The sequence below is a fragment of the Lissotriton helveticus genome, chromosome 10, assembly GCF_964261635.1.
Source record: "Lissotriton helveticus chromosome 10, aLisHel1.1, whole genome shotgun sequence".
Taxonomy (NCBI): domain Eukaryota; kingdom Metazoa; phylum Chordata; class Amphibia; order Caudata; family Salamandridae; genus Lissotriton; species Lissotriton helveticus.
In genome coordinates, this window is record NC_136071.1 from 905,022,910 (window position 1) to 905,050,297 (window position 27,388).

Below are 27,388 nucleotides of genomic sequence, written 5' to 3' on the forward strand. Positions count from 1 at the left end.
GAACCAATGAAAATGTTATTATAATAACTAGTCTTCTCGCGGTGAAGACAGAGTTTCCCTTTCTTCTCGAAATCCAGCAACAAAGCAGGCCCTGCTCCGCCATTTGAGGTGCTTTCCATGTCCTCAGCCCATTTTGGTGTTTTCTGTCTTTTGTCATTTGCCTTTCTTTGGAAACTCTCCCTTCTCTTCTCTGCCATGTTCAAAAATATTTTCTCTTGTTCATGTAAAGAACAGGTCAAGTTGTCTCTGTGTGCTTCATTTAAGTCTATGGTACCTATAGTCAGAAAGTATTCTCCCATATAACGTGTAATGTCACTTTTAGTGTGTACAGGGTTCAGGTTTCCACGTATAGGAAGTTCAGAAAAGATCACGTCATTGTTAGAGTAATAGTACTGTAACGGTCCTCTTTTGTAAAACAAGCTTGCTAAAATACTACAGGAAATTCCATATGTCAGGGGCAAGTGATGGTAAGTCATGCCTTCAGCTACAGAAGTAGGTAGCTTCATGCAGACATAGCAATCCTCTATCTCCATAGTCTCTACATAGTGTACTAACAGGTTTGCGAAAACATTTAAATGAGTCTGATTTTTAACCCCATGGTAATGTAGTCCTTCCTCATCTGATGCTTCTAAGTCTCGTTTTGTTTGTCTGAGTGCCTTCTCACGTCTTTCTACACTTCGTGTTGTCAGTTCGTCAGTGTCAGTAGTCTGTGTAGGGTCGATATTAGTATTTTTGTTTACCATAAAGGGAATGAAAACTGTTAGTCCTATCCAAACTAATATAACTATAACTATACTACATTTACATACTTTGCAGCATGTTTTGCAACAACTACGACTAGGCCTTCCATTCATTCTTGAATCAGACATTTTGGCTCAGAAGTTTTTCAACCCCTCTTTGTAACTTTACACAGGTAGCTTACTCTGTGCAATTTCAGGTGCGCTCTTCTTCTTCGGCAGACAAATCAGCAACCTGATCTTCGTCGCTTTCGTCAGTTATATCAAGAATCTCAAAATTTTCCAAAATTAAATAGGTCCATTCAGGATCTTGATATTTTTCATTCAGTCTTTTTATTCGATCACTTCTTCTTTTGGAGCTATCCCCAGGCTGTTCTGCAATCCGTGGGCTTCTCCTTTTGTCTGCAAGTTTCTCTTGTACTGTTTTTATTCTCAGTCTCAGTCTCTTAATATATCTTGGCTCAATGTGTTTCTTTTTCTTTAGTCTTTTAGCTGGCACGGTGATCTGGCTTTCTTCTAATGCTCTTTTGTTTTCACTTGTTTGTGGCACTTCGGTTTCTGCTTCTTCCCTTCCTGTCTGACTAGTCCCAGGTATTGTATCTATTTCTTCTGCCTGGTTACTAAGCTGGCCTTGTTCAGGTAACTTTTTGTTTTGGCTTTCAAATGTCTCTGTTTCTGTGTCCTGAACACGTTCTTCTAACCCTATCTGATCCTGTTCAAGCACTTCGTTCCCTTGATTTTCTTCTGCTCGAACTTTTACACTAGTTCTAGTCTGTCCCTTTTCAACTTCAGGAGTCAGTGGGAGAGTGTCGATCACTTGTTCTGTCCCTATCTGACCTTCCTCTTCGTCCTCAGATTTGATGTGTATCTCAATGATCTGAGGGTCTTCGCCTGTGCCTGACTCAACCTCTCTATTCCACTCTCTATCTTCGTAGATTCGCTCTCTTGTTCTGATTGGGTCTTCAATGAGATCAATTAGGGGTATCCAATCATCTTGGCTGGTGCTCGGCTGCTCGTCATCAGCTACTTCCGGACCAACGTCTACAGGACCCTCAACTGGACTGGTGCTCGGCTGTTCGTCATCAGCTACTTCAGGACCAACGTCTGCAGACCCCTCAGCTGGACAACCTTCAGCTCCAGGCTCCTCGTCTGGTATCACCTTCTGGGTATGGCTGGCATGGATCCACTTGGGAACGCCTGCACACTTCACCGCTGTCGTGGTTACCAGGATTAGATTGGCGCTTTTTTCCCCACCTTGGTTCAAGGCAACTCGAACGAGTGTGTTTCTTTATTTTAACCCAGTCACCCGGAACCAATTTGTGAACTGGGGTTGTCGGGTTGGCGACGGCGTCTGCCCCAATCTGGCGAGAGATAGAACGCACTTGGTCACCCAGTTGCTTGCAGTATTCAAGTACCAAATCATCAGAAATGCTTAACAGTTTGTATCCTGGTACCCATGCTTGTCTCATCACTCTTCCCATCAATATCTCATGGGGGCTCAGGCCTGTTTTTCGATCTGGAATGCTCCTGAGTCCCATCAGAACAAGAGGTAAGGCATTTACCCAGTTTATGCCAGTAGAGTCACACATCTTTGCCAATCTATTTTTTATGGTGCCATTGATTTGCTCTACCACTCCAGAAGCCTCTGGACGATGTGCACAGTGCAGCTTTTGTGTGATCCCAAATGCTTTGCAGAGTTGAGCCAATATTTCATTCTGAAAATGTCCGCCTCTATCTGATTCAATAAAGACTGGAACCCCGAACCTAGGTATCAACTCTTTTAGTAACAGTTTGGCTACTGTTATGGCATCATTCTGTGTGGCAGGGTAAGCTTCCACCCATTTTGAAAATAGGCAGACAACTACAAGGACATATCTTTTCCCCTCACAACGAGGCATGGTGATGAAGTCAATCTGTATTCTCACAAAGAGACCCCCTGACTTCCCAATTTTCCCTAGTTCGACTACTGTCTTCTTGCCAGCGTTGAACTGCTGACATGTCAAGCACCTCTGACAAAGGGACTCTGCTACCTTCCTGAATTTCTTGTTGTACCAAGTCTGTTGAAACACCAGAACCATGGCATCCCTACCAATGTGTGACCCTTCATGTATCAATCGGGTCATAGGGGCAAGCAGGTGTCTGGGTAACACAGGCATACCATTTGGGCCCACAATGACACCATCCTCACGTCTCGGTCGACAACCTTGCTCCTTCCATTTCTCCTTCTCTTCCCATGGCGCAGCATGCTGCCATTCTCTCACTTCATCCCATGTAGGCACTTCTTCAAACATCATAAGTTGGCAGCTGTTTCCAGTCCCACCCAGTCTGATATTCATTGACATGCGATCCATAGCACATTGTTTTGCTACCCGATCAGCAAAATCATTTCCCAATGACACAGGGTCAAGGCCCTTTTTATGAGCAACACATTTGACCACTGCCAATTCCTTTGGTAATTGAATTGCCTCTAGAAGGTCTTGGATAATTTTCCCATTTCGAATGGGAGTACCTGATGAAGTCAGGAATTCCCTTTGTAGCCATAATTGGCCAAAGTCATGCACAACCCCATAACAGTACTGGCTGTCAGTATACACTGTTATTCTTTTGTCTTTTCCCAACTTACAAGCTCTTATCAGGACAATCAATTCGGCTACTTGTGCAGACTTTACTCCGAATAAACAGGATGCTTCTTTAATTCTGTCTAAAGCAACCACAGCGTAGGCAGCACTCAGACCCACCAGTTCGTGTCTCATACATGAACCATCCACAAACCATTCCTCATCATGTACAGGCAAGGGTGTTTCTTTAATGTCCGGACGGGGCTTGGTACTGAACTCTGTCAAGTCAATGCAGTCATGCTCGTGGTCTCCCCCATCTTCCAGAATCATTGAATCAGGGAGTAGAGTGGCTGGGTTCAAGACATTACACCGAGTAATGGCTATATTTGCAGCACCCACGAGAATTCTCTCGTATTTAGTCAGTCGACTAGGGGTGAGATACTGAGTCTTAGTTCGGGTCAGTAGGATCACAACTGCATGGGGAACATACACAGTTACAGGATGTCCCATGACAATGGATTCACTCTGCTCTAACCTTGTGCAAGTTGCAGCTACTGCTTTCAAGCACCCTGGCAATCCAGCAGCCACTGGATCCAAAGTGGCAGAAAAATATGCCACGGGTCGTCTGATTAAGCCATGCTCCTGAGTTAGGACTGACAATGCACAATTGTCACGAGTGTCACAGAATAGGGCAAACTCCTTAGAATAGTCAGGCATCCCTAGAGCAGGTGCTGTACACAGGCAATCTCGTAATTTAGTAAATGCTGTTAAGCTTTCATCATCCCATTCCACTGGGTCCTGAGCCTCTTTCTTTGTCATTTTTATCAAAGGCTTTGCCAGGACTGCAAATCCCACAATCCATTGCCTGCAGTATCCTACAACTCCAAGGAACATTCTGATTTCTTTCTGAGTACGGGGTAACTGCATATTTTGAATTATCCTGACTCTTTCTGAGGTGACTTTTCTGACGCCTTTTTCTATCTGTTGTCCCAGATATTTCACTGATTTTGAACAGAACTGCAAATTCTCAGGGGCCACTTTATGTCCCTTTTCACACAGGTGATTCAGTAGGGCAATGGTGTCAATCACGCAGTCCCTATGACTTTTGGACGCCACCAATAGGTCGTCAATGTACTGCACCAAAACAGATTTTCCAGGTAAGACTAAAGATTCAAGGCATTTTTTCAAGATCTGATTAAAGATAGAGGGGCTTTCTGTGTACCCCTGGGGGACCCTATTCCAGACATACACGTGACTGTTGAAAGCAAATGAGAAAAGAAATTTGCTGTCTGGATGCAATGGAATCGAAAAGAATGCGTGACATAGGTCTATCACTGTGAACCACTCGGCATCCCAGGGAATCTGATACAGAATCACTGCTGGGTTCGGAACAATAGGGCAACAAGTAACCACTATTTTGTTTACCTTTCTCAGGTCCTGCACTACTCTGTACTTGCCATTAGGCTTTTTGATGCCCATAATGGGTGAGTTACAGGGGCTGCTCATTACTTCCTGTATGATGTTTGCTTCTAGTAATTTCTGTATTTCGACGGCAACTCCTGCTCTTACTTCGGCACTCATTCTGTAGGGCTTGGTATTGGGGTACACTGCGTTTTCTTTCATTGCTATTTCTATGGGGTCTACGTTTTTCATAAGTCCTACATCCTTTCCTGTAAAGTCCCATACTTCTGGTTTCACTGTCTTTTGGAGTTCTTCAGGTAAGTCCTGTATAGTCATTCGTTTGATTTCTGAGTCAGGTCTGATTAACATTAACATGTAAATTCCATCCTCGTCTGGGGTTTGAATTTCGACGCCTTTTGGTGTGCAAAAGATGGTACAGTTCATTTTGCACAACAAATCACGTCCCAGTAAGTTCACTGGACTAGTATCACAGACGACAAATCTGTGCATTTCTTTAAAGTTCCCTATTGAAATCTCCATGGGTTCTGTAACGGGGTACTAATCAATTGATTAGATACCCCTACTACCTGGATTGCTTCTCCCGAGAGGGGTAGGTTTGGAACGTTCACTGTTCTCACAGTAGAACGGGTAGCACCAGTGTCCAACAGAAAGGTGACATCATTTCCGTCAACCTTTCCTTCAATGTATGGCCCTGACTGGTCTACCGGCAAGGAGGCGCCAAGTACACACTCTTCGTCCTCCCCTCTCAGGCCCCGTCAGTACTGGTCGTCACAGAAGAAAGTGTCATTCAGTAGATACTGCGAAGTTGCTGTATTTCTATTCTCATTTCCTCCCCAGATCTCTATGTCGTCACCCTGCGGTGATTTACCCTTAAAAGTTGGCTTTGGCGCTCGGGGTACTTGAATTGTTTTTACCTGCTGCTGGGTCTTTCTTGGCTTTTCATTCTGCGTCTGTGGATTTAAATCAGGGGTTTCGGGATTATCATGTTGTAAATATGGACACTCGTCTCTCCAGTGTCCAATTTCTCCGCACTGGTGGCAGGGAAATTTCTTTTTTGCTTCCTCTCTGCTCATTTTAGCTCGGGGTTTTCCTCCACCCCCACCCCCAGGGCCTTGGTTCTGCGTAGTTTTATTTATCTTATTCAATTGCTTCTCCTGCTGTTCTGCGAGCTTTACTTGTGCCCACATCACTTTCTCCTTTAAAGCCTTTTTCTTTTCTGCCATCTCGTCCTCACAGTATTTTGCATACCGTAGGACCTCATCCATCTTTTTGGATTGCCAAAAAATGTTGTTATCTTTTATCCACTGACAAATTTCGGGTCTTAAACCGTTTACAAACCTGTAAATGAAGTGGGTCATGTCCTTCATCTCGATGTTATCTATACCACTGTAGGTCTTAAATACCTGCAACAACCTTTCATAAAAGGAGTGCACAGTCTCGTCCCTTTCCTGCGTTGTTCTATCTATTTTGGTCCAATCAGTTTCCTTTGCGGGCACTTTTAGCTTCAGATGCTGAATTACCTGACCATATTTTCTCATCACTTCTTTAGAGGGTTCTCCTGTTTTAGAATCTCTCGGGTATTCCTCACTAGGCCAAGCTATGGCGATTTTACACTCGGTCCACAGATCTACAGGGACCACTATGTCGAAGAACCCATCCTGGTCCTTCCACAGGCATTTCTGTACCTTTACAAACCTTTCTACCTGTCTGTACCAATCCACGGGCTTCTCTCGTAATTTTGGGAAATCATTAGTAAAGGACACAATATCCTGTCTGGACCATGGAACGTGTACATATTTTCCACCTGGCACTTCGCGCATAGGGCATAACTGTTCTGGTTTGTCAGCTTCCTTTAGAACGAATTCGGGAGTTGCCTGCTTAGACCTGGCCTCATCTTTTTTCCTAGCCCATCTGGCTTTCCATCTCTCTACATCTCCCCATTTCTGCAATACTGTCAATATTTCTTTGACCTGTACTTTCTTTCCTGAGACATTCAGGTTTTCTAAATCTTTGTCTGAAAAGTCTGCTCTGTAGGGTTTCTGCAAAGGTTTCGATTTTGAAATATCTATTCCCATGCTAGCAGCCGTGTCTGTCAATTTTTCATGGAGTACTCGGGCATTTCGGGTAAGACTTTTGCAAATAAACAGCAGCTCTTCTTAAGAGTAGGTATTTAATCTGTCTAATCCTACATTTCCTGCCATTAATTCTTCTATTTCTACTCTCAATTTGTAGAGATCTAAAGGTTTCGTCTGTGGAGTTTGTTTCTCTAATTCTTGACTCCATCTTTCGATTTCCTCAGGAGTCACCAACGTGACACTTTTAGTATACCGAAGTTGATTCCATTTGAATCTCCCTCGTGTTGAAAGGATTATGTCTTTTCTGCATCCTTCTCCCTGTATTTCTAATGGGCAGATCCAATAGTGAGACTTCAGATTCGCCCTCACTTGTCTGTTCATCTACAATTAAGGGCTCTGGTCTTGGCTGTGCTATGACTGGAGTAATGACTGGAGTTTTCGGACTCCCTTGACGGTCCCCATACAACGGAACCACCGGTCCGATAGTTACTGGGATTGTCAAGGCTTCAGGACTGGTATTTAACTGGGAGATTTTCTGAATGACCTCAGCTCTCTGTTTTGCTAGAACCTCCCGCTCCTTTTCTTCCAATATTCTCTCTAAGGTTTTGTCATGTAACACCTGGGGGGTCAGAGTGGGAGCATAACTCGGGGCAGTGGGATGTGTTTCACTTGATCCTTCGCCATAATTAGGTCTTGGGAACAAACTTCCTGTGCCTAGGGATCTTGGTTCCTCCTCATAATGAGGGTGTAGGAACGGCATCCCTGAACCTGAGGGTCTTGCTTCACCTCCGTAGGGAGGTCGAGAGCAAAAATCTTTTTCACGGGAGTATCTTGCCTCCCCACTAACGGGTATCTTTGGATAAATATCCCTCTTCTCTACAGGACCTAGACTTTCGGGGTAGGGAGGTATGAAGCATCCCCCTCCTGCACTGACAGATCTGGCCTCCTCCGGGGGAGGAGGTCTTCGGAAAATTTCCCCTTCACTAGAAGGTCTACGTTCTTCATTATAAGGAGGTGGGCTTCTTGTAAATATGTCATCTAACAATTCATCATCCGACTCTCCAATGGGCACCCAATGTTTACAATTTTCTGTCTTTTTCTCCCCCCCGGGAGGGCCACCCGCCGGCATCATTGGAAACAGTCCCTCAACAATCATATTCTGTCTCCACTGTTTCATCTTTTTTGCTCTGGCTTCCTGCTTCAACTTTGGATAAAATTTAGTTAACCCTTTATCCATCCGTGGCTTATCCCTTTCGAAAGCCTCGATTTCCCATTCCTCTAGTGCTTCGTACTGCGTTAATCTAGGTCTGGGATGTAAATCATTCATTCGGGTTCTCAGATTAAATAGAATCCTGCTGTTAAATGTTCCGTCTAACGGAAAAGCCAATACTCCGTCATCTTTTGTATATTCCGCCCAATTTTCCAACCATACACATGTGTTGTACCCTTTATCGAACATCATGAAAGATGCGGGAGTATTTGGTGGCGGAATTACAACACCTTCTCTAGTTTTAATCGGCTTGTCCTTTTTGAAAAAATTCTTTACTTTATTTACAAGGGACAATTTTCTCTTGTTTCCGTACATAATGTCGTGTTTTATGCCTTTAAACTGATCTCTCTCAAATCCCAAATCTCTCGGATCGGGTCTAGTATGCGGTCTGTACGAGTGCCACATACGATTCCTACGAGTGACTTTGTTTACAAATCACTTCCAATCAAAATGCGTCTTTTATTTTCGTGCGGCCAATGAAATGCACGAGTTCAAATATTTTCGACCAATGGGTGCGCGGCTCTTTCGCGAGACAGTTCTCACGCTTCGGCGCTCACCCCTCCTTTACAATTCCAGCCCCGCTACCCGCCCACTGCTTCTACCAATCCCAGCGCGGCACAGAGTGACATCAGAGCAGCTTCGCGACTGACTCCCTCCTTTACAAGGTAACGGAAACTTTCTTACTTTCTAAAGTGCTAGTGCTTGGTTATTAAACAACGAATACACATTCGCCACTGTGCTCAAGTGTCTAGACAGGAAAGAATTGTTTTCACTGCAAGTAAACTACTTCCATTTACTTTTCACACACTACGGGTAGATCTCTTCTGCCTACCCTTCACTCAAGCATTAGAGAACTTGTTACTTCCCTAGACTCATCCACCTTTCCGGGATATATCCGAGTCTAAAGTTTACCCAGCGAACCCCTTTGCCTTCACCCGAGCTTCGATGAACCTGCTACTCTTCCGGTGTGACCCTCACTAGGTTATGCCACAATAGGAATTTTACCAATGAACCTCGTTGCTAACATTTATTCAAACATACATTCAGAAAAAACCCTAGTTAGTGCTTCCAGTTCTGCCTAACCTGCACCAACTTTCCTTGTAACAAGTGACCTCACAGCAAGTGAATTCTATTCACCACTCGCTATTCAATTCCCCGGGGATTCCTAACAACATAAAAAATGTTTTACGTACGAATGGATTAATACATATAACAGTATAATAACAAGAATAACGATTTTAAAACATTTCATAATTTTTCAAGGTAAACACTTCAAGTGAGTGATCAGTCCACCCGAACTGCCTACTTTCGCTAGCAGCATCCGACTTAGCTAGACTAACTAGTCCTACCTAACCTTTAACTATTCCCTAACCATCCTCGATGCTACCAGAAAATTACTGATAGAGATCGCAGGTCACCCGACCAATAATTTGGCCACTCTGGCTTCGGGCCCATATACTCCAATTCACCATATATACATTGATCAGATGACCTTACAATCTACTACCAATAATCATGAGTCCCTTTCGATTATTTCTAGTGTACCCGACTTACCATCCACCGTTACGGGTACCTATGACCACGATGGGTCAGGGAGCTAGCTGTAAAAGGAAAGGCAGCAAAAATACAAACCCAACATAAATAACTTTGATATTCATAAAATAACCACGGACAACTGGGAAGTTTTAAGAATTTTATCTAAAGTTTCGGAAAATATAAGGTTCACAGTTAAGAGGTAGTCAATAATCAAGATGACGAAAATCACATATCCATAAAGGAACAAAGTGAGGGTAAACATTTAGGTTTTCTAATACTAGTGCGACTGGAAGCCTGCTAATGTAGAAAACTAGTCACTTAAGAATGGTCATTTTTAAAGGGGCAAAGCATTTGCAAGTATACATTTATACTATGCAATGGGAATCAGGAATCTTAAAATAGTTCTATTAAAGATGAAGAATAGATCACACTAAAATTCTAGAAAAATACTTCAGACCACATCCGGAAATTGCAAACTGCAAATGGAGAAAATGATTTCTAAAAGGTAGGGTAACAATGGAACATGCTATGAAATTAAATGCAAAACGATTTTATGATATGCAATGATTGCGGAAAGCATGGAAAATTATCATATGCAAAGGTATGTCTTTATTGAAGCAAAGACATAAAATAGAAAGGTGCAGTTTAGAGTTTTCAGCAAGATATTTACCTAGACTGGTGTGAAAACCAACCCTGGCCACGGGTCAGTTAAGGACAGGGAAACCCTCAAGGTAGGATAGACATCAACGGGACAGCAGGTGCAGAATGGACACCCCAGGACAGGACAGGAAACCCAGATTAGGATCAGGACAGGACCACCAGGACACGACCAGCACCCGCAGTTTGGAAGCAACGCCTGCGCTCCACCCTCTCTGCGGCTATCAGTCAGAACCCCGATTGGGTTAGCGTACTCCCCAGCAAAATGCTCTGCCAGCACTTAAGGTTTAGTAAAACCTTAGTCTATGGTCAAATTCGGACAGAGTGCTCCGCAGCGCTCTGTATCTTTAGTCACCTATTGAGTGCGTTGGGTCAGTGACAGGTCAGCTATTCGGACAAGTCGGACAAATTCCCTAGGTGAACCTAGGGTAGATATACTGTTTTGGGACAGTGTACCACCCCCCAAATGTTGTAAAGTGTCAGAATCCCCAATTTCGATTGGTCCTAAGGTAGGATTTGGTTAACACACCAATCAGAACAGACTATTCTAAGGCCTAATCTGCATTTTTGGGTACCGCCTAGCAAGATTGGGGTTCCCATGAGAAGTCGCACTGAATACAATGGGAAAGAAATACATTGTATAAAATACAGTACAATCTAGTCCCTCTCGCTGGGTGAAGGTGCATCTTCCCAGGCACATCTTGGCAGCGACTTGCTCTTGGCGCTTTGTCAACGGAACCTTGCTACTTCTGGTCCTGCGCAGTACTGCCCTCCAAGATGGACTCCCAAGCCCCCATCACCCCTCCGTGCCGAGGATACATGAAAAGTAAGCGAAAACAAATTAGCACATAGAAATAAATGAATGTATTATATGTCAAGATTTCGTACTTCAGGTTTATCATTTCTAAAAATATACTATGTAATTAGATATTAGTGCAATATATAACGACACGAGAGCAACAGCACGAGCCTCACCACATGATTACTTTGAGCAGCCATTTTATGGATATTACGCATGCACACCCTTTCCCTCCAAACTACATCTACGTAAAGTCACGTGAGTGTGACTAACGCATGCGCAGAAGCAAACTTAAAAGCGGCGGCCATATTATGGACACGGGTTATTTGTATTAGTAAAACACATAGGCAAGCTTCGCTACTACACACGTATACCCAAAATAAAAGAGATTAGTAAAACGTACAATTGTTATAAGGTTACAACAGATTCGAGGTTCATGAATCGAGCAAGTCGCGATGCGAAATCTTGCTCTATCAGTGTCATTCAAAGATTTCCATTTCACTGAGATAGTTTTCAAACATGGACATATTTGGCTGCACTTGGGACACATCAATGTAATATGGCTGGGGTACTTTGCGAGTTATGAATTACAAGAGATGCCATCAATGGTAATGCGAGTAAATAAAATAGGAGAAAATGCCAACTGTAATGTGCAACAGAAAATGAAAAATACCCTATGGTCATCTACAAAATGGAAGTGTGCAGATGATGATCATTGAAGGCAATGTTTCTTTTCTGTTATACATAAAGGACGCCATTTTTGTGTGGGCTATCAAATCAAGCGGAACATATGATCTCAGTGTGACTGAAGCGGTGAATCTATCGCCTAACATAATAGGTTTCGCATCCTATGTTCTTTTCCATAGGAAATTACTGGAACGCGGCTTCTTTCAGTACGCCATCTTCCTATCTTCACTTCTCCACATTCCAAGGGGAGACCAGCGCGGACATCTCTTTTTACTTCAAGACCTCCGCCTCAGATGGAGTCTTCCTTGAGAACCTTGGCAACGCAGATTTCATTAAACTTGAGCTGAAGTGTAAGTTAATGTCACCCGCTCTCATTTTCTACCAGATAGTCATAATTCTCTTGTGTTCTGTTACCTCTTACTGGAAGAATAAGTCATCAACATGTATTCAAACCAATTATTCCAAGTGCTGTCACTCATCTGAAATGTTGTTAAAGTTCAGACATGCTGTCAGCAGCAAAATAACTAAATGATATGGTAATAAAGGAGGATGCCTTAGATGTCACTATTGTGCATGCAATAAAACGAGTGATAGGCAACCTCCTACGTAACAATCACTCTCACAATTCAAAGAACGTGAGAAACTACGACTACAATAAGGCATTAAGCAGATATTTATTAAGCACCTGCCTACAATTGTGAATTCATGAGGGGTCACCACCTACAGTTTTATGTCAGAATATTGTCCACAAAGTATTGTGCTACAAATGTATTTTACAAAGAATATTGACAACACATTATCTTGATGGTAAGTGGATATAGGTAAATATAGATGTATTTTTCTTAACTCCACATCTACATACAATAAACTCATATTATCGATGTAGATATAGGTGGGGTAAAAGATAGCATGCCTATAAATACTTACATCAACATATATACATAATATTTTGTAGTTGATTTTCTTGAAATTATATTTTGTAGTGCAGTGTTTAAGGCTCAGTAGTCTGGTCATATAATTGGCTTGTAAATATCCCCCAACAAGCTGCATAATTACGGCAGGACATACAGTGCAGCAGGGAACTGGAAACATGGGGATCACCACATATTACTATTGTCACCTTTGGCCCAGCACTCCTGGGCCCCCGAGTACAGTTTTACAGTAATTTCCTGGCCACTATGTAAAGCATGAGGTGCAGCTCACCTCCACTGGGGAATACAGCACTTTCAGAAAGTTCCTTATCCCACGAAGTGGGGACCTCCATCGAGGTCTCGACCCATATTGCAGCAATTAGGCAAAAATTCCCCAAGGTAAGCCACACTGCGAGGGGGTGACGCACACACCAATTAGGCGACGCAACCACGCTGGGTCCCCTGCATATCTCCAACACCTCAAAATATGCCCCTTGTTGGTAGAGAGACCTCACCAGGTCCCAAGCAGGTGAAATCAGCTCCAGGCAGCTACCCACGACCGCGCGGTGTAGTTGCCACTTAGGCTGTAAGCCCAGCCCCACTCCACAAGCCTCGGACTGGATTTTCCATGCCTGGGCCACCATACCTGTCTGATTAAGGCAGGTGAGGAAGTCAGATGGCCCTGACGGACTGCAATGGTGGTGCTTGGAGTCCTTCCTGGGTCTTAGTGGTTGGAAGGGGGCGGAGCACCAACACCACATTAGAAGCTCTCATCGGTACTACTTTGTGAAGGACACGGGGCTCTCCACCTCTCACTGCTCATCAGCCCAGTCATCCTGGCAATGCATCTGCTGGACTACGAGGGCAGACTGCCCACGTCCGGCCAGTCCTCCTGCTGCCGGAAGGTGGTGCTGATGTTACTGGTGACTCCGTGGCATCTTCAACACCAAGCCTGCCACCACCGCCATACTTCTCCCCGCCGCATCACTGCAGGAGAGGTTGAGACAGAACTCTTCACGCTCGTGGCCACGAGTAAGTGCTCACTTGCGCTGCTCCTGGCACCAAATAGCTCAAGGGAAAGACAGACCCTGAACAGCGTTCCACTCGTGCTCCAAAATAACAGGGTGGGCAACGCAGCGCTCACCATACACAGCTTCAATCACACAGGGCATGCCAGAATGCCCTGGGAGGTCACTGGGTAGACCCAGCAGGGAGCAGGCTCAGGCCAACACACAGGGTCCTTTCAAATAAAGAGGCAGTTCTTTCAGAAGGCCAGCATAACAAGGCAAGGTCCCAGTGGCAGTTCCATGGTAGCACAGCAATCCTCTGGGGCAGCATCAGAACCAGCAGCGTCTGGTTCCAAGTCCACACAGTGTTCAAATTCATGGGGTCACAGCCCCAGTACTTATAGTCAGAAATTCTTTGTTCGGGGGGCACTTCAAACACTGTTTAGAAGTGCACAACACCCCATTCACATTTTAAGTCCTGGCCCCAGACACACTACAGGGGGGGTGGAGAAAGCATAGTAAAAGGTAGGCACAGTCCTATTCAGGTGGAGGTGAAACTCCTCCCACCACTCCAAATGAAGACCAGGCCTATTCAGGTGCAAAGGAAACTCCTCCTGCTAATCTAAATTCAGCCAAGGTCTATTCAGCCTAGCGCTGAGTCACCCAGGAAAGGCAGGACACACCTCAACCCCCCTTATAACTGTCTAGAGTGAATGCACATCCCCTCTCTCCTGTCAGTCAAAACCAGATGGTGAATACACACCCAGGCAAGGCACAAAGACACGTAAGCACACTGAAATGCCCACTTCTAAAAGTGGAGTTTCTAAAATAGTATTGACAAATCCACTTTCACCAAAAAGCAAGATTTATCACTATTATTCCAAACATACCAAACATGGCCACTCTATCCCTCTCAAATCAGAAATTACCACTGAAGCACGTACCAGGGAATCCCCAATGCAAACCTATGAAAGGGCGGCCTCACAGTAGTGAGAAACCAAATAGTCTCTTTGTCTCTACCAGGACATGCCACACAGTTAAGGCACATGTCCTACCATTTACCTACACAGCACCATCCTGCCAATAGGGTTAGGTAGGGCCTACTTTAGGGATGACTTATATGTACTAAAAGGGGAGTTTCAGAAGTGGCAATCAATTTTCATGCCACGTCACTGACGCAGTAAACTGCGCACGCTGGCCCTGCAGCGGCAGAGGCCTGAGACCAGTTTGAAAGACTGCTTCTGTGGTGTAAGCAGCACTGCAGGCCCACTAGTAACATTTAATTTACAGGCCCTGGGTAAATGGGTTACCACTGTACAAGGGACTTACAGGTAAATTAAATATGCCAAACAGGTGTAGGCCAATATTACCAAGTTTACAAGAAAGAACACATTAACTTTAGAACTGAGCAGCAGTGGTAAAGTGCCAAGAGTCATAAAACCTACAAAAAGAGGTCAGACAAAATACAGGAAGATGGCAAAAATTTCTAGGATGAAACTGCTAAAAGAGCCAAGACCAATACTTACCTAAATACAGTTACATATTAATAAATCTTTGATTTATAGTTTCATGGTATAAGAAACTGGTTTATTAGTTTGGGTGTATTTGTGTCCACCACAAGTAATAAATTCATGATCTTGTTAGGTCCAGTCAAAAGTTTCAGTAGTTTAAACTTAAGCTCATTTACTCGTAGCTATGCTACAGAGCAAACAGGCTTAACTTAGTGGGAATTTGTAAAGTATTTAGAAGTACTAAAACATTTAAAAGGTCAAAAATACAGCACAATAATTTATTCATAAAAAGAGTGAGAAATCTAATAAGAAAAATGACACTAAAACAACAAAAATCCAATAAGGAGATCCGAATATAACTTTTTAAAGGATTTAAGTAGAAAAAGTGCCAAGTTAAAATAAAACACCAATGAAAGTTTATAGAAGCAGTAGACCAAGACCAAGGTGCAATTTCAACAAGTCAGATACACCAAGTGGATTTGTTCTAGTGAAAGCCTGGAAGTCAAAAAGTTGGAAAACTTTTCTAAATCCTATTGGTCTGGCAGAGTTTTAAAAGTTTTCAAACTTTTATCTGGTGCCCATACAGCCACAGGAGAACTCTTCTAGGGTTCTGGGACCTCAGGTGAGGCACTTAGAGACTGGTAAGGTGTTGGGCAGAGGCCAACGGCAGAATTCTGCCTAGATCCAGTTGCTACTGGTCAGCTGACCATTTGAGGAATAAGGCCTCTTGCAGCTCGGTATTCCCTGTAGCAACGCGAAAAATCAGGTAATTGACCCCTGGAATCCACTTCATTATCCTGGGTGCGATAAGAAGCTGGTCCAACTCTTCCGGAGTACTCACAGTACTCAAACAGCAGATGCAGTCCTTCTTCTGTTGTTCCACAGGTCAAGACGTGTTCTGTGGAATGCTGAGGGTTCTGCTTTGTAGATTTCACCATCATGGGGATGGAGGACCCCCTAAGACACTCCTGGTCCCTTTCTGACAATGGGATAAATGTGCCAAGGCCCTGCCCTACCCACATTTGTAGTAGTCACTATTTGCTTCACTGTGAACAGTCCCACATTGCAAAGTGTTAGGGCAAATCTATGATGGCCGGAGACTTCAGCCGCATTAAACTTGGACTCTGAAGGCTGGAGGTGTGTTGGGGAATGGATTATGGAAATCACTGGTGTCCACCCACAAATAACACTAAAATACATTTTGAAGCAGGCCATGCACCCACAATAAACAAGGAGACAGGAGTCTAGTAAGACAAACATAGGAGCCTCCAGCCTTGGGCAGGAGATGCACAAGATTGTCTTGACATCCTGATTGCTCCCTTTGAAGAGGTAGATGTTTTACATGGGCCTCAGACAGACCAGTAATGCAGGATTTGACACTCCATACTTCTGTTGTGCATAAACGAGCCATTCTTGCCCTTGCAGGACGACCTGTCAATCAATCACAGTGGCCTATTTTGTAGCTCCTATTTGGGATTTCATACCTCATTCACACCTTATTCAAGTCAGGTATAGGCTGAGAGAAGCTGGAGTGCTATTGCAAATGATCCTTCTGTGAATTCAGGCAGGGAAAAAGTAACTTTTTAAAAGTTACTTTTCCTTAATATTTATTAAATATCAAGCTTGACTATTGAATTGGAGTTTTAATAACTATTAAAATTACTGTGTGATTATTTTTCCAGCTGATTCCATTCCCAAGCTACAGCATTAGCATTTTAATCTGTACTCTGCTTTTCTACATCCAACAACATTACCTGACACAATGAAAATAGCTTTTAGGACCTTGTCACTGTAGGAACATGGCAACATAAATATTCTATAATTTCCACTTTTGAATTCCATGCACTCTACTTTGTTAGTTTTAAGGCCAACATAGAGGTTACTTGCTAATATTTAAAAGGAAGGTTTATACCTACCAAATGGCTATTTGAACAGGTCGCACTGAAGGTTTTACACTGCAGAAGCCAGTCTACAGTGGTAAGCTTGAAGCCATGCTTTCCTTGTCACACTAGTAAATTACACACTAATGCTGCAGTCCACATGTGACATTTAGCTTTCCATCATGCCATAGGTGCCGCTTCTACACCATATGCTTTGGTCTTCTATGATAGTTAAATACGCCATTCAGTGATCAACTGATCTCCACATGTTTGTGGTTCAAAGTTCATATACTGTGCACCTGACAGATTTCCCCTGTATGGAGAGTCTAAACCTCAGCAATCAAATTCAGCAAAAAGGGCGTGACCATGTAAAAAGGTGCATTTTCCCACTTATGCGTGCTGTTCAAGATTAGCCATCCCAAGACAGAAGTTTAATCTAAGTGTGCAAATACCAATTCAATATACATTTGTAGCAGTAATTATTTTGCTTGAAAACCTTTTCTTTTCCCATCTTTCATAACAGTCAGCGCATAGTTTTGTATGCTTAGGAAGTCTCTGCACAAATCGTATAGCATGATGTTCATTGTTTTATTATGCTTTCAGCTACTACGGAGGTATCTTTCTCATTTGATGTTGGGAATGGACCTGTTGAGGTCATTGTCAGGTCGCCAACTCCTCTTAATGATGACCAGTGGCATTTTGTTAAAGCCGAGAGAAATATTAAGGAGGCTACTCTGCAAGTAGACCAGCTTCCCCCTGAAGTCCGTAAGGCGCCAACTCAAGGCCACACACGACTGGAACTTTACAGCCAGCTGTATGTTGGTGAGTATCACTGCATGCATAACTTTATATTCCTGATTTGTCATGTCAATCCTTGCTAGCCTTGTGCTTTACTAAACATGGGAGTGTACTTTGATCTACTGTGAATCTGCCTCAGGCCAAAACTTCATGATTCTTGTGCCAGCAACTATTTGAACAGAGATCACAATTACAAGTGTGGTAGAGTTCACACGCAGTAATTACCTGGTGTCTTAAGGTCCACCACATGGCAGGCTTCTGCACACCTGGCATGTCAAAATTTATCAGGGAAGAAGGGCCCAATATTTACCAGGATATTCGGATTTTGCTGCAGAATGTATCAAAATCCTCTTGTTACGCCCTACGTTTTCGGCCAAACTTGAAATAAGTGCTGTTTATCTCGCCCCGAAATTTCAGAACCCCAGATTTTATTGGGCGTGATAAATATAGTACACCCGACTCGGTTTTCCTAATCGAAGATCATGAGTCTTATTTTCTGACCTAAATAAAACTTTCTCTGATATATGTGACTAGAGAGGGAGTCCGCACTTACTGTTGAGCAAAAACCGACAGTTCAGGATTTGAAACTAGATAAGCAGGAAAGAAGCACTATGTAGTATGGGGAATTGTCGACTTTGTGATTGGCGAAAGGGAAGGGGATGCAAGAGTCGTCCTTCAAGAACAGAGTTTAACTTTGTTAGCAGAACATTTTCGTGTCAGGTGCTTTTACTGGTGGAACTCTTAGAAAAAAATTATCTTCACCAAAATCATCGAAGACCGCATCAGCGTGTGTGCGTTTTCAGTATCTGTTCACAGCAGTCACAGCACAGTGACATAAATCCCTCAGGACCCAATTACACTGATTTATTACTGAGAACACAGTGTCTGATGTGAAGTTTAATCATGCACAAGCTTAGTTTGCCCAACAGAGTTAAAAAGAATTGAAGTTTCCTCTTCTCTATGCCAAATTACTTTTGAAAACAGATACTCGCCAAGAACAAATTTATATTTTAAATCCATCCATCCAAATAAGCATGTGTATATGAACAGCTGTCGATTCTACCGTCATGTCGTGTAGCCCCTTCAGCAGTTTCTCTCCCTTATTTCACCAAACTGCACTCGGCATTCTGAGAAGTGAGATTTTGGTTTTGCCATTACTAAAGGAGACAGAAAAATCAAGGCATGCAAAATGTGCTTAAGTCAAAACATTAGGACTTGCTGTCATAGAAACACCGGCCACCTATGCAGGTGTGCATGTGTGCTCTTATGTCTGTCTGTGAATTGTTTTGTGGTATGTGATTTTCTTTACTAGGTAGCATACAAAATACACATACAGCACAGTAATCAGTCAACAGTTCCTTATAAGTAGCAATGAGTTAAGACAGTATTGTCTGTTCAAATCAATTCATGCATTGACAGCAATGTTAGTAACAAACCAGAAAAAAAATCAGAAGACCGAGCCAAGTTGTTAGACATGGCATTATAAAACAGCAACATTTCCAAGCACAATCACAACTCCTTAAAGATTGTGCCATATTCTATCAATCTTAGCCACGTGACTGATGGTTTTCGCATAATTTAATTCAAGGAGCTTTACCTGAGTTATGTCAAACCGTCATTGAACAAACAACGGTGCCTTATTCGTCTTCCAACAATGTAACATATGAGAGCAGACAACCAAAATAGCAATAAAAACAAAATTCCGCTGCACTCCAGAGAGCAAACATCCTTCTTAACTAAACCAAACAGAATTGTAACAAGCATTGACAAAGTCAATAGGTCTCGGCTATGGAAGAGCTTTTGGCTTTGCCAATATGTTTTAGCCAGGTTGCACACCAGCATGGCTGCTCGTCAGCATAACTAAAGGTTAGTGGCAGAAAGGAGAGTGGCGTGGAGTGTCGTAGAGTGGATTGGTGAAGACTGTAGTAGAGTGCTGTAGAGTGGAGTGACTGAGTGTTGCGTATTGCAGTGGCATAGTGTGGAGTGGACTGGTGTAGAGTGCATTGGCAAAGAGTGTTGCAGAGTACAGTGGCGTAGAATGCAGTGTCATTGAGTGCAGTGGGATTAAATTCAGAGGCGTACAATGCAGAGTTGTAGAATGCAGTGGCTTAGATTAGAGTGGTGCGCAGTAGATTGCAGTGGTGCTGAGTGAAGTGATGCAGAGTGGAGTGGCACACAGTTTAGAGGTGCAGAGTGGAGCTGCATGGAGAACAGTGGCATAGAGTAGAATGCATACAGTGAAGTGGCATAGAGTTGAGTGATTCAAGGGCAGTGGTGCAGAGTAGAGTCAAGTGGCACAGAGTGCAGTGTTGTAGAGTGGTGCAGAATAGAGTAGCATAGAGTGGTACCAAGTAGGTTTTAGTGCCATATAGTGCAGTGGCATAGGGTGGAGTAGCGTAGAGTAGAGTAGTGCATAATAGAGTGTCTTAATGTTCAGTGGCGGAGAGTGCAGTGTTGCAGAGTAGAGTGCAGTGGTATGGAGTGAAGTGACAGAGTGCAGTTTTGTAGAGTTCATTTCCGTAGAGTGGTGTAGAGTGCAGCTGTTAAGAGTAGAGTGGCGCAGAGTGCAGGGGCATAGAGTGGAGTGGCATGGAGTGGAGTAGAGTGGAGTGGCATAGAGTATATTGTTTCAGAGTAGAGTGAAGTAGCGTAGAGCTGCGTGGTGCAGGGAAGAGTGTAGTTACCTAGAGTGGCATAGAGTGTGATGTGTAGGGTAAGATGTTGTTGAGTGCAACAGTGCAGAGTACATTAGAATGGCATACAGTGGATTGGCGTAGAGTACAGGGGCCTAGAGTTGTGTGTTACAGAGTAAAGTGCATTGACATAGAGTGTATTGGCATAGAGTGCTGTGGTGCAGAATGCAGTACTTCAGAGTGGCATAGAGTACAGTGGTGTACAGTGGATTTGTGCAGGATAGATTATTGTGGCCTAGACTGGAGTGGTGTAGAGTGGAGTGGTGAAGAGTGCAGTTGTGTAGAGTAGAGTGGCAAATAGTACATTAGCATAGAGTAGAGTGACACAGGGTAGAGTAGAAAGGCATAGAGTGCAATGGCGTAGAGTGCAGTGGCATAGAGTGCAGTGGCATAGAGTGAAGTGGTGCAGAATGTAGTGGGCATAGAGTGGTGTACAGTGGAGTGGTGCAGAGTAGAGTGTAGTGGGATGGAGTGGAGCAGAGTAAAGTGGAGTGGTGTAGAGTGGAGTATGCATGGTGTGGTAGCACGCTGCCATTAAAGATAATACATTTGGATGAAATGACCATTACATTTGCACAAATATACAGTTTTACCAGTAAAACGATATATAGTGCATAGACAAAAATGTGTGGAAGTTGCCTCATCTAGTGTATTGATTTCTTTTTATCATATTAAAGTATTTGTTTCCAATACAAATCTGCTTCATTTTTATTCCTGATTCTGATGTTTTCTGAAATACATACGCAGTTCACATAAATGTCGTCCTGTGCTAGAAAAGAAAAACTTCCTTCCCCCAGTATCCATGAAAAATGTCACATAAATCCTCTCACTTTGAAGTCAGAGAAAGAAAAGTAAATAAATGCCCTTGGAAGACAGAGTCTGACATTTGACCTGGTCTTTGAATTCACAGCAAATGTGATGAGATAAGAACAAGATTTACTGGCCTGTTTTCAGAAAGGGAGCACTGGGTAGGATACAGTAAATTAGGTTTGGGCAAGGATAGGTATGAACGCAAGCTGGACAGCCTAAAACAAATAGAGCCAGCAAATAGAAAGCAAGAAAATATGAGTTACACACTGCAAAGCCACCGGCAAGCAATGGCAGAGTGCATTCCCAGGTTAACTTTCTGAATGTCCCCAAGATGTCTTTAGCAAACCAGATAGCTGTGCTGCCTAGTAGGCTGTGACCTAAAAAACGCTGGTGGCAACAGTCCATTCAGATGCTGGTGTGTAATAAAAAACAACTGGTTTGAGAAAGCCTTTAGAAAAGGGAAAATCACTATAATATGTTGACAATTCCCCTCACACTCCTTATAATATATAAAAACAGCAATTTGGGGGGGACGGGAACAATGTATTTATAGTTTTTGGAGTATAATAGAGCAGCTACTGAGCAAAAATCTCAATTTTCCTGAAAATAGTGGCTCTGAATAATTTCTCAACTCTCTCTAAGTGGTTAGTGAGGAGCGACGCATCTAAGTTACCTTTCAGGCGTATGTCCCAACTACCAAACCCCCTAAAAGTGTGTTTAAATTGCATCTTTATTATCCTGACATCTTTCTCTTCAACTATTGTAATCGTGCAATAGATTTCTTATCTTTAAAAAAACAGAACTAAAGTCCTCTACCCACCACAGTAACAGTAATATCTAACTGCACCCATGATTTCCATGAGGAGTTTTATTTAAAGGTTGAAGCCTAGGATATACCAGGCTGAAATCTACTTTGAGAGTAACAAATTGAAACCTCTGCAGTGCTTCAGACTCATGGCTGTGTTGTATTTTATATTCCTTGACAATTTCAATTTTATGAAACAGAAGTTCCTGAATAAATTTGTAGCAAGACCTTTGGGTGAAATAAACAATTCAAGAAAACATGGTAATTGGATCCCTAGCTCTTTTGTTGTTGCCTAAAACAGACAATTATCAAAAATGGGGATGAAAAAGTATAATTCAACTGCGATAGTGCATACAAGAGAGCTATAAAATCTTAGAGTTGAAGATTTAGTGAAGACAGCCCTCCATGTGTTTTATCTAATTCCAAATCGCAAAATTTCAGATGGTGGTGATGATTATTCCAAATAAAACTTCTCGATAAGCAAACAAATTCAATTAAAATATTCTTAGGTACCTTAATAGGAATGCTAGAGAACTGAAAAATGAACAATGGTAGAATAGATATCTTTACTAGAGCTACTCTCGCAATAGAAGGCAAGGGCAATGATCTTCATGTATTTAACACACTTTGAGCTTTGATCAAAGTTGTCCCATAGTTCACTCTAAACTAATCTGCATGGCTGGATGTGACATAGATACCCAATTGTACCTAGCACCGAACCCTTCCGCGAGAGCTGAGACAGAAGCAGTAAACAAAAAAGTCTCCGGCTTTTCCCGATTCATTTTATAACCCATCCCACTCAGTGTGAACTCTTGTATTTTGTCTAACAAATGTTTTATATTTGCTCCCTGTGCTCTTAAATACACAACCAAATCATCTGCATTAAATTTCAATTTGGATATAATTGGTAAAGATTATTTTTATCACTGAAAATGGCATTTGCCATGGGTTCAATAAACAAAGCAAAAAGGATCAGAGAAATTGGGAATCCTTGGTGAGTACCATGAGTGATGTTCATTTTACCAGCTTCTGGAGGAATTAATTAATATGCATGCAGTGACCTCAGTATAAAGCCCCGAAGCAGTAACAGCAATTGACTTTTCACACATCTTCAGTTGGAGAGGTCTAGGAGCACTGTTAGAGCAGACAGAGTTCAGGTCAAATGGCTATGCAAAAAGCACTAGCCTTATCCTCTTTTTGGAACAATAAAGCAGCCTGATCAAGTAGGCATAGAAACGGTATCTAACTTGGTCCCACAAGCATACCACACTGTTGCTTCTTATATGCTTCAGTTGAGATATTGAGATGAGACTGCAGAGCTCAGGATTGTCATATAATATGTGGGATAGACTTTCACCTGTAATTTTCCCTACTAGTCAATCTACAAGTGTAAGCCAGCAAAAGGAGTCTATATTAGCACCTGAGCATCTGAATACAACTCGTCCATCCAAGCCCCCACATCATCAACATTTGCAGCCATCCTAACAGAAATTAGGGAGCTGAAGTTAACTCAAAGTTAGGCTATGCCTCAATACGATACCAATTTGGCAGTATCAATCAAAAAAACAGGCCTTATCCCTGCAAGACTGAGTGAGTTAGAACTGAGGGTTTCTGCACCTGAAGACCAATGTAATTTGTTTCAGAAGAGTTCCCCTGTCTATAAAAAAGAAATCAGATTCCTAAAAGAAAGACAAGAGGAGTTGGAAAATCATTCTTGTCATTCCAAACTCAGGTTTATTGGTATTCCTGAGATTTCTTAGAACCAATGTGGTATGATTCCTTTAATGGGTAGACTTATTCAAAAGTATATTTTGTCAAATGAGACTGATGACTTTTCATCTAAGATGCTCGTAGGAGAAAGGATTTTGGAAATATGATAGACTCGCTGAAAGCTGCACGAGCCCCAGCATCTATGTTTCAGCAGGATATGCTTACAAATTTTCTTCTCAGTTGATATGGCTTAAGACTTCTTGAACAATCTTCGAAAGGGACCTTCTCGGTAGTTTTCCTAGTTGGGAATATACAGGCTCAGATCAGATTGTGTTGGTTACTAGTATATTTGCTTCCACTAGAATTTAATGCAGGGGTGTTAGGAACCGATTTGCTCTGTTCTGTGTTCCTGTTCTAAAGTGTTATCATTTACTGTTCAAAATTGAGTTTCTGGTTGGCAGAGGTATGCACCTTCTTGAAGCAGGAAACCTAATCCTAGTCAGGGAAGTAAGATGCACACCCTATATTACCCTGTGCCTACCCCCAGCAGCTTAGTGCAGAGCTCAGTCTTAACTTAAGTGGAAATGTGTAAGATATTTGTGCAAAACTTAATACAGTAAAACAGTGAAAACGTCACACAAAAATATACCACACATGGCTAGAACAAATAGGGTTTAATTTATTGAACAAACAAGACAAGACCAAAATGACAAAAATCCAATAAGCAGAACCGGAGTTATGAATTTTTAAAGAGTATCTTGAAATATAGTGCTTAAAGCGCCAACTGGGACTATCTAGTTGTGCTAGACTGGGTCAAATTCAAATGTTCAGGCCGACCGCGATGGAGCGCAGGTAAGATACTGGGACCAACCTGAAAAGTACCTTATTGCCCCATCGATGAGGACCCGATGCGTGGAGCAGAGGATACAATGCATCGGCCTCGTTCTCTCTTGATGTAGGCGATGCATCGGTTCCGAGCCGCGTAAGTCAGAGATGTGTCATTGGTGAACCCCAAGATGGAGGCTATGCTTCATCGCTGAGCCACACAAGTTGAGGATGCATTGGAACTGGAAGTGAGGCTATGTACTGGCATCAAGAGGGATGCCCAATTCCGAGCTGCCCAGCAATGTTGATATGCGGTTTTATCTTGGGGATGACAAGGTCAGGCACCAGCCCCTTAGGTATGTGGACCCTCTTCTCTCCAGAGGGCACCAAATAAATTCTGCCATGATCACTGCTGGCCTCTGCCTGCCTGGCCTTGAAGTCCAGCTCCTTAAGGCTTCTCGCATAAACCAAACACACCAAAGCAATTCTCTCACCAAAGCCAATCTGGTTTGCTCTGCCTCCATTTTTAATTTGGCAAGCTCCAATTTTAGCTTTCCCTTCTCCCTCCTGTCCTCCAGCTTCTGTGGGGCAGGCCTCTGGATGACACACTGCTACCTGGCAGGGGTGAAATCTCCAATCCTGGAAGGATATTGACCCGTCCCCTCCACAGGTAGCAGTCCAAAGCCCTCCTCTGGGTCCGGGTGCAGTTTTTCCTCCTCATCCAGCTATCGGGCTGCATTCGAAGCAGCACAAACATCTATCCAGGCTCTCAACACCTTTTGCAGCTCCACCTTCCTGGAGGAAATCTTTGTAGGAAGCTTAAATCCCTTGCAGAAATCCTTGAGCTGGGCCACAGTATAACCCTCGAGTTTGGCCAGATCTAAATCCATTTTTGCAGGTGCAGATGTAGAACCTCCAGTAAGAGACATGATTTTAGGAAAAAATCAAAAATGTCAATCAAAGAGAATTGAAAAGAGTTTGAATTGGTCTTTGGTGTGGATTGGCAGTGTACACCCAGTTACTATGGAACTTCACAAACTCAAGTCCTGTCCTCATCGCTGATTGCCAATGTAAGAAAATGAGTTTCTGGTTGGCAGTGGTATGCACCCTGTCCAAGTAGAAACCACAGTTTTAGCTAGGGTAAGTCAGCTAAACACTCTAAATTAACCTGTACTCTGCCCCTGGTAGCTGTAGCTTGGAACAGAGCAGGCTTAAGTTAAGAGGCAATGTGTAAAGTATTTGTGCAACATGTAACACAGTAAACTGTGGAAACACCACACAAAGACATACCACACCTGGTTAAAATAAATACAGCTTAATATATTTAACAAAACAAGACCAAAATGGCAGGAATATCTTGAAATATAGTGCTTAAAAGCTTAAAGCGCCTACCGGGCTATTTAGTTGTGCAAGACTTGGTCAAACCTAAAAGTTCAGGCCGACAACCACGGAGTGCAGGTCGAATACTGGGAACAACCTTGTCCTGCTGAAAAGTAGCCTGATATGGCATCTACAAGGACTCGATGACTGGAACAGAGGAGGCAATGGGCCGGCGTTGATCCCTTAATATGTATGAGACGCATCGGTCCTAAGTGACGCAAGTCAGTGATGCATTGTATGTGAACCCCAAGATGTAGGGGATGTGTCATCAGTCAGCAAATCAAGGATGCATTGAGAACTGGAGGCAGTTCGGGCTGGGCTGGACTGTTCCCATGAGAAACAGGTTCAAGACTGATTAGCATATGGCTAAGTTTCAAAATGAGGTGGCATTCTGGGCAAAAAAGATGGATTGTGATCCGCCACAAGCGCTTGCCAGTGGCTTATATTAGTTCAAGCATTCCATCAATCACCTTGCTGTTTTTACCCTTGATAGGTAGGGCGTAACAGTCGTGTGTCACCTCACAGTGGGAATTACCTGAAGCGGCATGCATAAGATTAGCTAATACCATGCTAGGGCGGTACAGTGGTCGGTTAGATCCGAACTGCATACTACTCAAGTGAAAGCTAAGCCTATGGATATAAGAATCAATTTTTCTGACCTCAGGTTTGTTGACTTTTGGACTCTGGGCACTTTACCACTGCTATTCAGTGCTAAAGTGCATGTGCTCTCTCCCAAAATTGTGGTAACATTGGTTTATCCACAATTGGCAGATTTAATTTACCTATACGTCCCTAATAAAGTGCACCACATATGCCCAAGGCTTGTAAAATAAATGCTTCTAGTGGGCCTGCAACACTAATTGTGCCACCCACTTAAGTAGCCCTTTAAACATGTCTCAGGTCTGCCGCTGCAGATTCTGTGTGTGAAATTTTAAACTGCCATGTTGACCTACCAAGTTTTCCCTCTTGCCAGCCCAAACCTTCCTATTTAATGCATGCTAGCCGCCCCTAAGGTAGGCCGTGAACAGCCCAAGGGCAGGGTGTAGTGAATTTAAAAAGTAGGGCATGTGCTTCTACATTTTTCACTACTGCATGGCCTATCTCTCCCATAGGTTGACATTGGGATTAACTTATTACATTTTATAGGTGTAATCTCCAATTGGAAAGATATGGAACCCCCAAATTTGGTGTCCCTGGATTCACAATTTAAAAGCCTAATTTATGGTAAAGTTCGATTTTTAAATTGTATTTCTGAAAATGCAACTTTTAGAAAGTTACCATTTTCTTACTTTAGCTATTTGGTGCCTCTGGCCTGTC

At 42.9% G+C, this 27,388-nt stretch overlaps 1 protein-coding gene across 2 annotated transcripts in view; it reads left to right on the forward strand.

Annotated features, from left to right (window-relative positions):
- The window catches only part of CNTNAP2 (contactin associated protein 2), a 2,169,461-nt gene that overhangs the window by 1,709,482 nt on the left and 432,591 nt on the right, over positions 1-27,388 (forward strand). For both annotated transcript variants that reach the window (XM_078663547.1, XM_078663548.1), the window contains 2 exons: positions 11,921-12,091; positions 17,654-17,872. In XM_078663547.1, the coding sequence (XP_078519673.1) occupies positions 11,921-12,091; positions 17,654-17,872 (390 nt within the window). The remainder of the gene's footprint in view (positions 1-11,920; positions 12,092-17,653; positions 17,873-27,388) is intronic.